Genomic DNA, 12,841 nt, shown 5'->3' with positions numbered 1-12,841 from the left:
ACTATATCAACATGCTCAAAAATGTATTGAAATGGAGGGACACAATTTTGAACAATTTCTGCTGAACTGAAAATACTTTATCAGGTGTGTGAATAAGTCTTTCCCGTTTTTTGTAAGAGATGGCGCCACCAATACTGTGCGAGTATTTAATGGTTACATATGTCATAATCAAAGCTTATTCATCTGTCAACAATTCCACACTAAAACATTAGTTGAAATTTTTTCGCATCATAAATTTTTGAAATCGTGAAAATGTCGAAATTTGAGCCGAGTCGACGTCATTTGTCACTTTATTGGTTCAATTTGAAGAAATCTGCTGCCGAGGCGCATCGGTTGCTTCAGGAAGCTTATGGAGAAGGTTGTGTCGATGATTCAAGTGTTCGCGGATGGTTTCGACGCTTCAAAAGTGGCGATTTCGACGTGGAAGACAAGGAGCGTTCCAGGCGGCTGCAAATCTTTGAAGATCAAGAATTGGCGACTTTGCTTGATGAAGATTCGTGTCAAACGCAAGAAGAACTTGCTGAAGCATTGGGACTTGACCGAACAACCATTTCCAAGCGTTTGAAAGCCATGGGAATGATCCAAAAGCAAGGAAATTGGGTGCCGTACGTACTGAAGCTGGGAGACGTCTAAAGGCGTTTTTCACTTGCGAACAGCTGCTTCAGCGACATAAAAGAAAGGGTTTTCTGCATCGTATCGTGACTGGCGATGAAAAGTGGATCCGTTACGATAATCCGAAGCGAAGAAAATCATGGGGACTACCCGGCCATGCATCATCATCGACGGCCAAGCCAAATATTCATGGCGCCAAGCTCTTGCTCTGTATATGGTGGGACCAGCTAGGTGTGGTTTACTATGAGCTTCTAAAACCGAATGAAAGGATCACAGGCGAGGTCTATCGACGACAATTGATGCGTTTGAGCCGTGCACTGCGAGAAAAACGGCCACAATACTCCGACAGGCACGACAAAGTTATTTTGCAACATGACAATGCTCGCCCACATGTTGCACAGCCGGTGAAAACATACTTAGAAACGCTCAAATGGGAAGTCCTACCCCACCCGCCGTATAGTCCAGACATTGCTCCGTCTGATTACCATCTCTTCAGATCGATGACGCATGGCCTGGCTGACCAGCACTTCCATTCCTACGAGGAAGCCAAAAAATGGGTGGATGACTGGATAGAGGCCAAACCGGTCGAATTTTTTCGCAACGGGATTCGTATGTTGCCAGAAAGATGGGGAAAAGTTGTAGCTAGCGATGGCCAATACTTTCAATAATTCATTTGTCACCATTTTTTCACAATAAAGGCTCAAAATTTGAAAAAAAAACGGGAAAGACTTATTCACACACCTGATATTTATTTTGTTTTTGATTCGTTGTTTTCAAGTTGAAATATTTTCAATTTATTTGCTGTTAATGTTTTATTCTTCATCCAGTTTGTGGATTGAAAGTTAAAAATTTAGGGTAGGCATTCGTAAATGTTTAAAAAACTGCAATTTTCGAAATAATTCTACCGATAAATACAGGATTTCTTGAACTACGAAATTTCTTTCATAAGTAAATGTGAAATAAATGTAAAATTTCACTCATACGATGAATATCACCCTGTATATTGCAAACGAAGGCACTCAGGCGATTGAAACCTTTTGATACGAGTCCTGTATGATGTCCTTAATTTACTGTATTCGTTTGTCGCATTCTTCCCGGCACACCCTGTATGATACCCATAACCTCGCACATAACAGCTCATAAAAATCAATTACTGTTTTAGTGATATAGAGGAGAGTTGGTGTTTTTTAAATGGCACATCCTATATTTTTCAACTCAATTTTTCATCCACAGATTTGTAGGAAATCATCCATATATCGGTCTTTCCAAAATGAAATTATTTTCAAAGATATTAAATTTTTCGACTTATGCACCAAAACTGCTACAGACAGAACTGCCGTTGCCCGAACGACGCGAAGCGGAGCAAGATACTTTACAGAAGAGTTAGGAACAACATTTTTTAGACAGGCGCATTCCAATATACAGATGAAATTTAGTATGATCAATTATTCATATTTCCATCATAAAACATATCATTATCATAGTCGCAAATTGAGAGTAGCCAGGTTGGGTCCGATGGGGTCCGACCATTAACACACAGCCGCCCAACACCAAAACCTCCCACTTTAAAAAAAAAAAATTCTTATAAACATGGGCTCGCAAAAGATTTTTCTCGAAATACAGAGTGTTAACGTTTCTTTTTTTTTCATAGTACCTTCCTTTCACAAGATATTCAACTTAAATTAAAATTAATATTCCAATTTGAAGTTTCCATCATGTGATACGCTAATTTTGAATGCAAATGTACAGGGTGGGCAAATTTCGATGTTTTAGCACTACAACTTTTAAACCAGAGGAGATGGACAAAATGTGATACCCTATTCTCGGTCTCTTTTTCTGAGAAACTAACAAGAGTAGTATTCATTTTTGGCTACCTTCTTTTGTTTTCGAGTTATAAGCGAAAATTGGAAAAATGGCGATATCGAAAAACATTTATATCTCCGCTAATACTGATGATAGAGCTCTGAAATTAAAACATAATACAGGCACTTTTTTACGTAGAATCCGGTGGTTTAAAAGTTGTAGTGCTAAAACATCTAAATTTGCCCACCCTGTACAGGGGGAACAGTGGCAGCTTTTTTTCCTCAGGAACTTTTTTTTGGTGGGCCACTGGTAGTTTATAAAAATGTAAATTGAGACTTTTATCCACTACTACTCTTTTTGGTGTCTTGTAGTTTTGTCGTTTCTTCTACAGATTTCGAGTAAAAAAAAAATCAATTATCTAGTAATCCTCCGGAAAATCCAAATTATTATAAAGATCCATTCAGGAAGCAATGATGAATCAATGAATTATAAGTTTTGGTACTTATTATTTACTCAATCTGCAGCGAAGATTATTGTAGATTCGATAGAGTAGTATAATCATCACCAAAAAGGACTAAAAGAAACAGCCTGCATTTCGAATACAAAGCGTTCGCGGGACCATGTTTATGGGTATTATTTTTTATATTATTATAAGGTAAATAGTTTGTTGGTGTACAGACAAATTTTCAATTCTGGAAAAAGTATCTCCCGCTCGGGTAGGTACTTTGTCTGCACGCCAACAAACTATTTACCTTATATTTATTACACAGACGCTATAATCCATCAATTTTTTATATTATTCAAAAAATCTTTTGCTAGCTACGGCCTTGTGTTTTTCATCGACCAAAATTGGTAACTTATGGTAACCAAAGTGTTAAAAACTGGCAAAATTAAGCATTATAATCAAACTATATGATAGATGTTGGTTAAAAATCACAAGAATATACAGGGTGGCCACTTTTCCAATGGGATTGTATTGGTAACTTTTAAACCATAAGAGTTAGAAGATCGGTCAAATATGAAAAAGTTGCATGCATAGAAGCATTATCAAGCAGTTCAAACAAATCGAGATTATCAGGGCCGGTTTTCGAGATATCATAAGAAGAGTAAATTATGTCATTTTGATTTTTCTTCTTTTCCCACTTCATTTCAAATATCATCAAAAAATGTTACAGGAATTTTTTATTCGACAGTAAATTATCCTCAATTTGACGTAATCAGATTTCGTATCCAACGTTTCGTACTCTGTGGGCCACCCTCAACCTCATTTTTTTCAATACGGACCTGCATATTTTATGACATTTTTCGAAATAACTTTCAACGCTGAATTCAACGATATATCATACAATGTCATTCAAAGTAGATTTTCAGGTGATTTTGACCCTTTTCCAATTTTCTTTGGGTCGGATCTGTATTACCTTCATTTAGTTTAATTAACAACATGCAATATGCAATAAATTTCGATAAGAAAATCAACTTACCCATCTTGAACTAAATGGAACATATTAGAATCAAAGCAAGAAACCAGTATACTGGTTTCTTGGTTCTTCTTTTATAATAATCATTTAAATATTTCAATTCATAATAATTAAACGAAAGTATCATTTAATGAAAGAAAAATCAAATGATTATTCGAAAGTAAATGAAAATTAATGAAGTAAGTGTTCGAAATGTCAACCATTTTGTAAATTGCACTTTACGGTTCTGGAACCCATACTTCTTATACATTTGCTTGTTTGGTCTACTTGAATACCTTCCAAAACATTCTCCATTTTCTCGCGAGGTATCACTATTGTTATATTTGTCATTTGAATCGTTGAAACAAATTACAGAATCGAACTTTATTTTGAGATCATTACGATATAATTTTTGCAAGGCTTGGTATTCAAAATTAAAATCATTGTATTCGCGTCTTTTGACTATTTTATTAACAGCAGTTTTTGAAAAATTCCATTCACTAGCCACAGTTCTCGATTTTTTTTCTGGGTTCGATTGAATTTGGGTCAGAACATTGATATCGTTAATAGACTTGTTTTTTCTTACATACACACCATTAAATTTGGATGAGGGTCAAAATCACCTAAAATCAACTTTGAATGACATTGTATGATATATCGTTGAATTCAGCGTTAAAAGTTATTTCGAAAAATGTCATAAAATATGCAGGTCCGTATTGAAAAAAATGAGGTTGAGGGTGGCCCAGAGAGTACGAAACGTTGGATATGAAATCTGATTACGTCAAATTGAGGATAATTTACTGTCGAATAAAAAATTCCTGTAACATTTTTTGATAATATTTGAAATAAAGTGGGAAAAAAAGAAAAATCAAAATGACATAATTTACTTTTCTTATGATATCTCGAAAACCGGCCCTGATAATCTCGATTTGTTTGAACTGCTTGATAATGCTTCTATGCATGCAACTTTTTCTCCATTTGACCGACCTTCTAACTCTTATGGTTTAAAAGTTACCAATACAATCCCATTGAAAAAGTGGCCACCCTGTAGATTTGTTCCGAACGAATGACAAAATAAATTGGAAAAAAGTGATATGTAAATTATTTCTTACCTAAATATGGATGTATTCTCGTCCTTGTACCATACAATAAGGTAAATCGACTCATCATAAGATGGAGTAGTGATGTTACAAGGCAAAGTAGCTCGTTTTTTTTCAAGAACATCAATTTTTATTTGATTTCGTTTGGATTTTCGCTCTGAAAAAGTAGAAAAAAAATCGTAAAAAGAATGAAGTTATACATACATAATAAAATATAAGCAAATATACCTATTATATTTTACAGAATTACAATGTCAGTATTATCAGAAGCACCATAGAGCATAATGCAAATCATCATGAGATAAATGACCGGATTAATTCATGCAAAATAATTATATACTATACATATTAGAACTCACTTATTCCCCTGTTAAAATCATTTTCACATTGAACATTCTGAGAATGGTCACAGTTTAATGTTACTGGATCAAATTTTAGTCCTTCTGAACACGATTTTCTAACCCAACCAGTAGTTGAGCATTGGTAGAATTCTTTGCAGTTCTTAGGATTTGGTTTATACTTGCCAAGTTCTTTACAATATTTCGAGTCGATATCTGCATATAAATAATATTTTAATACATAGGAAGAACTGGCTATACTCAATGACATAAGAAATATCACACACAGGAGGAAAAATTTTTCCAACAAGTTTTTTTGGCAATGTGATAGTCCCATAGCAAAAATGAAATGTTTACATTTCCAAATAAATAACATATTTCAACAAAAAATCCAATAATTCGGCTATAGAACAAAGTGTTAATTTAGGTTGCTTTGGAACAAAAATGTACAGGGTGGGCAAATTTCGATGGTTTAGCACTACAACTTTTAAACCAGAGGAGATAGACAAAATCTGATAGCCACTTCTCGGTCTATTTTTCTGAGAAACTAACAAGGGTAGTATTCAATTTTGGCCACCTTCTTTTGTTTTCGAGTTATAAGCGAAAATTGTAAAAATGGCGATATCGAAAAACATGATAGAGCTCTGAAATTAAAACATTATACAGGCACTTTTTGACGTAGAATCCAGTGGCGTGCTCGTTTTTCCAAAATGGTTTTTAATCACGAATCTTTGAACCAAAGTTATGTTTTTCTAATGGTAACACTCAGTTTCTGTGCCATTTTTTGAAAGCTTAATTTTTCCTGATTTAAAAATATATGACATCGTATGGTTTGTATGAATATAAATAATAGAAAATGGTCAAAAACCTTTTTTCAACTAAGAGTCTCAATATTTCTATGGTTTCAACTATTGATGAACACAGAAAAATTGAGCTTCCTATAACAAGAGTAGTGTCCTCCCATCAATCTGATTATTTCTATGCTTTTTACTAATTTCTACAAAATTCGAATCTAGGTATAGTCACTTGAACTAGACCATAAAAACGCTTGGCCATAGATGTCCCTTTTGAAGTAGACACCGCCATCTGCAAATACCGGGGTTTATCTGAAGGTATTGTTAGGCAATACATTCACTGGCCCCAAAGGAATTTCTGGAAACTTGGACAAACCTTGTATAATCGAAATAGTAATAGTAATAGTAATTTATTAATTCCAAAAGATTACACCACGTATAAAACTGGAACAAGTCAAATCAAAAACAAAAATTCACAAATTATTGATTCCTGCAATACACTTTAAATTCCTCTAAATTATAGGGCTCACATTTCAATACCAGACCATACAACCTCCTCTTGAAATTCACCAAGCTGGCAACTTTTCTCAATTCAGGTGGTAAAACATTGATCAAACCGATGGCCATGTACTGTACACTTTTCTCTCTCAAAGTTGTTGTATGAGCTGGTACATTGTAAGGAAAAATTCTCCTAGTATTATTACATACAGTCCATTCAGGAATTATTGACATCGAAGTAGGCCATGAACGTCTAGTCGAGGCTTTATTTCTGGTTACAAAAATATCACTAAAATTGCTATGGTTCATCATAGAAATAACCAGTTTAAATTATTTTCATCATTTTTGTATCCGAAAGATCCTGAATTTTCGAAATTACGAAGGGACGCATACAGTCATGATTTCATAAATTGAAATTCAGATCATATAACGTAAAAATATGGTGAAATGCTATCTCATTTCAAGGAAATCCAACGAAGAGATATCTATTCATTTAAGAGTCGCCCATGAAAGATCCTATTGAAGATCATTAAAATATGCATATTCCTTTTCACCAAAGGCTCTTTAAAAATTGTTGCATTACTGATGGACACTGGATACCAACCTGCTTGCAAAATTCTTATGAAATAACTCTTATGGATCATTTTAACTGTGGTGTCTAAACTGGTGAAGAAAACAGAAAAAACTGGTTGATAAATTTAAATAGTGTAGCTTAGTGAATGGAAGAGCCATATCATAATAAGACAGAAATAAAATTCAAAGAATCCATTTAGTATATGAAAAATTTTGACATCACAGTTGTACTGTAACTTTCAAAATTGGAACCAATTTATCAGCCGATGTGTAAATTACTTTCTGAAGTCACTATTTATTGAAACTGTTCATGACATGAATGATTGATTTAACTTGTATGAAAAATATAGGTACTATTTGTACTCGAGTTTTCTATTTTTTATTGAAATGCTTTTATACTAGTTTCTATTAAATTACATAAATTTTTTTGCCCATAACAGCTTTAACTCACTCACTAAAAGCATTTTTGCATGAAATTATTTTTAATTTGTGAATTTTAAAATGTTATTGCATTCTATTATTATCTTCAAGTGGGTAAGAGGTGAAGAAATTCTTCAAGTTACTCTTCTGAATATATTTTTCGATTAAATACTCTGTAAAAATTCTATAAAGCAATTGGAATTTATTAGATTTTTGGATTACTCATTGAAGAACAAAAAACAAATATAACAATACTTAATTTCAATATAGAATATAAATAAACTATAGATGCAATGCCAAGACTTTGTTTAGCAATCCAATAATAAAATAATTCTCTCTATAAGATTTATATGATCCTCGTGATCACCACTGTCAAAACAAAACATCCAGGTAAAAATCCAACATTTTGTTTACTTTCTAGAGTCCACTGTTGAATAATGCATTTTCAAATAACCAAGTTTCCTCCAGATAAATGAATTTCTCATTTTGTTGCAAATATTCTCTGTATTCACCATAAAATCGTTCTCAACTTATTATTTTATTTTTCTGTTTATCAATAAGAATTTTCCTTTTATTAACTGTTTTGAACTTGTAACCAATTAAGTTTATTTAATGTTGTCTTTGATTGATTAAAATCCAGATGCTTTTTGGTCAAATTTCATCCAGGCTGATATATTGATTGCTTTTGGCTCGGCTTTTGATAACAATCAAATCAATCAATGATTCTTTGAAGGTGAAATCGTATTGCACAGGTTTTCTTCCACTAATAATCCAGGTTGTAATGACTTGCCTTCTTCTTTTTTCAAACAGTACTGTGAGAAATACTCAAATAAACTAATTAATGTGTGTTTGAAATTGATACAACTTTTAAGTTTCAAAATTTCTTCGATCAAAACAAACTGAAATCTAACCTCCTGTCAATGACATTTCCAATGCCAACCCGAAATCTGCAATTCAAAATGTTACTGAATGAGCCAGTACCAACTTAATTTCGATTTTCCAAAGCCACCCGGGATGTCAATAATTCCTGAATGGACTGTATTAGTATTTATACACTTCAAAGTATTCACTATGTTTTCTAAAAAATATAGAACCTTATAAATATACAAACCATAAACAGTAAGTATGTTATTCGACTTAAAAATTTCTCTACATGATTCCCGGTAACCCATCTGAAGCATAGTTCTTATCGCTCTTTTCTGAATAACGAAAATAGACTCTACATGAGGTGAGGTTCCCCAGAATATAATTCCATAGGATATAGCTGAATGGAAATTTGCATAGTAAACTAGCTTAATTATATCTAATCTAATTTGATTTCTTAGCATAAAAAGGGTGTAACAAGCAGAATTCAGTTTACTCTTTAGATTTTCAATGTGTGGACCCCTTTTCAGATATTTATCAAGTCTGAGACCCAAAAGCTTTACACAATCTTTAACCTCAATATAATCATCTTCCATGTTCATACACTGTAGAAAATTTAATTTAGTTTTTCACTATGGAATATGACACAATCGGTCTTCTGTACATTCAAAATTAAATTATGATCTCCATACCACTGTTTTACAAGTTTCAGCAAATTGCCAACATGATCTCTAAGCGTTGTTATGGAAGGTTATTTAACGAGATAGTTTGTGTCATCTGCAAACATCAGTAATTTACAATTCAATCTCCTATATAAAATGTGAAGAGCACAGACATAAATCATGAACAACAATGGTCCTAGTATGCTACCCTAAGTTTTCATTTTAGGTATAGGGTTTGCTCAAGTAGTCCTCTTTTTATACGTAGACATGACTGAAAGCATAAAAATTATAGTTTGTAATTTGAAAATTCTGAGTTTTGATGAATTTGAATTGTCCAAGTTCATGTTCTCCTCCTAAACACCCTGTACATTTTTGTTCCAAACCGAAAACAGTGTTATAATACTACGTATTGGCAGATTAGATAATTGACAAGGTTATTCAGAAAAAACTTTTCCTGTAGAAGTATCCAAAAAAATGTGGGTCCTCATCGCAACCAATTTTTTCATGTGAATATCAATAATTCATGAACCGTTGAGAGGTTTTACCCAAAAGCTTTTTTCAAACAACCGCTAACAGTCTTATACTACTACTACGTATTTGCAGAATCGAAAAGGAAAAAATGTTTTTTCGAAAATAGCTTTTTCTGCTGAAATATTCAAAAAAATGTGAGTTCTCATCGCCACCATTTTTTTTAATAATAATCCCATTAAATCATGAACTGTTGAGGTTTTATCCAAGTTATGGCATATTACTGAAATTCATCAAATAAGCTATCTAATGATGCAATAATATAATGGGTGTGCCATTTGAAATATGTAGAGATCTGAAAATATTTTATGGAGGAAGATCATTGTCTCAAACCCCCAACATGCGAATTTTCAGCAAAAAATTATAATTAGTTTCCATAAACGTCTAATAAGCCATCGCGGTGATTCACCCTGTATAATACTGTTCTTTGGGGGACCGATAAAATTCTTCTTCGGAGTCCTAGCATTTCTGAACCCAACAAATTTCGCCACTAGACATTTGTGCCAACCTAAAGACTTTAGACAATCTCTCCGAGAAATGTTTTCAAATCATCAATTCCCAATAATTTCTGGACAGAGCATGTGTCATCAGCCAGTAAGTGGAAACGATAGAAAAATTAAATTTAATGGGAAACATGTACGGCAGGTACTTTAAAATTTCATATAGGTGGGGTAATTCATGAACATTATTTGTGACTGTAGCTCACAAAACATGAACTCATTTCCTCTATTACCCATTTGGGAATCATATTAATAACGAGATAATCCGGTGGCTCGTCCAATCCGCCCTAACCTGACGCTACTGGAAGTTTAGAACGTATGGTCTTCACTAGTGTGCAAACAGAGGACAGTGCCAACAACCTATGACGTTTTAATAACTTATAAGTTGTTACATTATTTTATTACTTGCTAGTCGAATTTGCCCGGTGCGAATGTAACGCAACCATAAGCGTTATGTGTGGAGTTAATGAACTATTAAGCTAGTTTAACACGATGTTTATAAAGAGGAACAATCGGCATTTCTATTATATTGAAACATACAGATTTTTTCATGAAGTGAACGGAGTTGATTTTGTATTATATTATATCATGTCAGTTTATTATTTTGATTTTATTCCTAAGTTACTGAGGTACTTATTGACTAAATTAAGCCCCTCGTCATAATTTCAATAAATTATGGTCTTTGGGCATAATATAAACAAATAAATATTTTCTGGTTAATAAGTTTCATCAACAAAATTATAACGAATTATGAACATTATAGACAAGGATGGCACGCTAAATTGTAAAGCTTTCCCAATTTTTCTGAATAATGGACTTCCGCAGGGTTCGATTTTGTCTCCAATACTTTTCAATTTATACTTGTGTGACATCCCTGTTTCTTTATCTGAGATCTAAAAATTATGGAAAATTATTTTTTGAGGAGCAATTCTGCCCTAATCCAAATCAAACAGAAGTGTCGTTTGATTAATAAAAAAAAATGTATATAGAAAATTGAAAGTAACTTTCAATAATTACGTCTTGAATCAATAATATAATCCCAAATAGGTCTTACGTCTTGAATCAATAATATAATCCCAAATAGGTATCTTGGAGTTGAACTTGATTCTTCTTTGCATTTAAAGGTTCATTTGGAAAGTTTGCGTATGAAATTGAAGTCAAGGAATAATATTCTTAAAAAATTAGCTGGTTCTTCATGAGGTGCTGATGCCAGCACTCTTCGTTTGGCAGCTTTTCCTTGGTTTTTTCTGCTTCTTTTTCCCGTTTTTTGTTTGGTTCAATAGTGCTCATATTCATGAAATTGAAGAACACCGCAATGTTCCAATGAATATTTCCCTCCTGTCAAAAATTCTATGTAGATGGAGAACAATTATCGAAAATTACAGCGATAATTGCATTGTAGGAAGCGAAACTGCACAGCGATAATTGTTCTGTTCATAGATGCATAGTTTCTATGCATCTTACAGAGTTCGAATCTATGGCAATTCCATTCTACATCAGTTTGACAAGTAATGTAACAGTTTATTCGGGAAATATTCTCTCGAATTACACTCGTGCATCAAAATGACCGGATAATTTCGCATTCCAGCGTGTTTCCTTTGAAAAACTGCATTCGGTCATTTTCATTTTTGGAGAAAAATGAAAATGAACTCATGCAGTTTTTATGACAACACGCTGTCATGCAAAATTATCGGTAATTTTGATGCACTTGTGCAATTACTTACGAAAATTTTTTGACAGTTCTAACCAACCAATCAAATTTCATCATTTTGGGTCATATGAAATAATTTCACCCAATCATATCAACATTATACTGATAATTGCATTCAATGCAATTATCAATCACTATGACAACACTATTGTCAAGTGGCAAGGCGTATATTCAAAGTATAACAAGATATTGAGGCGCTAATCGAAGAAAAATTCCCAGAAATAGAACATACATTCACAAATATACTTGGGGAATATTCATGGATTTTCGCTGCGAACGAGAATATGAATTGAATGAGTATAGGAGCGTAGAAGATTGGGCGGTCAATATGAGAAAGAAAGACCGAATATAAGGAAGCAACAGTAAAGAGAATGATTAACCCATTTAACATTATAGTATTTAAATCAGCCCAAGATTTCCACGATGCAATGGTAATAGATCATCTATAGTTGAGAACAGCAACGAATACAATGTTTAGTTGAATTTTAATAAAGTCATACATTTTTTTTGTCAGCCGAGTAACAGCTCGAAGCCGAAAGCTGAAGGCTGCTTTTTTTACCCTATATTTGTAGAAAGGTGGCAGTAAATAAATATTGGGATAAGTTTCATTTCTGCCCGAACTTATTTATAATAGCATCTTACCTCCTAGATACTAGAAGTGCCAGACTAATAGTCACTCAAACTTTTATAGATTTAATTTTTTTTCAATCAAATGAAAGTGATTCCTCGAGAAAGTTCCAGATTTCAATCTTCCTAAAAAAAAATCGACTTAGGACTGGTCATGGTCCTTGTAATAGTATGTTCTTCAAATGGAATTCTTTTGATAGCCCACTATGTTAGCGTAGTGTAGAAGAAACCATTGATCAATTGGTGAATAATTGTCCAATTTTTTAATTTCATGATAGTTTCCAAGCTATCCATTCAGTTTCAGATCTTTTGTTGAATTGAGTCGCTAACTCTAAATCAATATAATGAAAACAA

At 33.2% G+C, this 12,841-nt stretch overlaps 1 protein-coding gene across 5 annotated transcripts in view; it reads right to left on the bottom strand.

The window, feature by feature from the left end:
- LOC123679335 (nephrin-like) overlaps positions 1-12,841 on the bottom strand; it is a 176,586-nt gene that overhangs the window by 49,075 nt on the left and 114,670 nt on the right. For 4 of the 5 annotated variants that reach the window (XM_045616895.1, XM_045616903.1, XM_045616912.1 and 1 more), the window contains exons 4-5: positions 5,332-5,526; positions 4,985-5,129 (exon numbers count right to left, since the gene is read on the bottom strand). In XM_045616895.1, coding sequence (XP_045472851.1) covers positions 4,985-5,129; positions 5,332-5,526 — 340 coding nt within the window. The remainder of the gene's footprint in view (positions 1-4,984; positions 5,130-5,331; positions 5,527-12,841) is intronic. The other variant, XM_045616930.1, reaches the window with a different exon arrangement.

Source organism: Harmonia axyridis, chromosome 1 (genome assembly GCF_914767665.1).
Source record: "Harmonia axyridis chromosome 1, icHarAxyr1.1, whole genome shotgun sequence".
In the NCBI taxonomy this organism is placed as follows: Eukaryota; Metazoa; Arthropoda; class Insecta; order Coleoptera; family Coccinellidae; genus Harmonia; species Harmonia axyridis.
The sequence above is the reverse complement of the archived record's forward strand: the minus strand, read 5'-3'. Positions and strand labels throughout refer to the sequence as shown.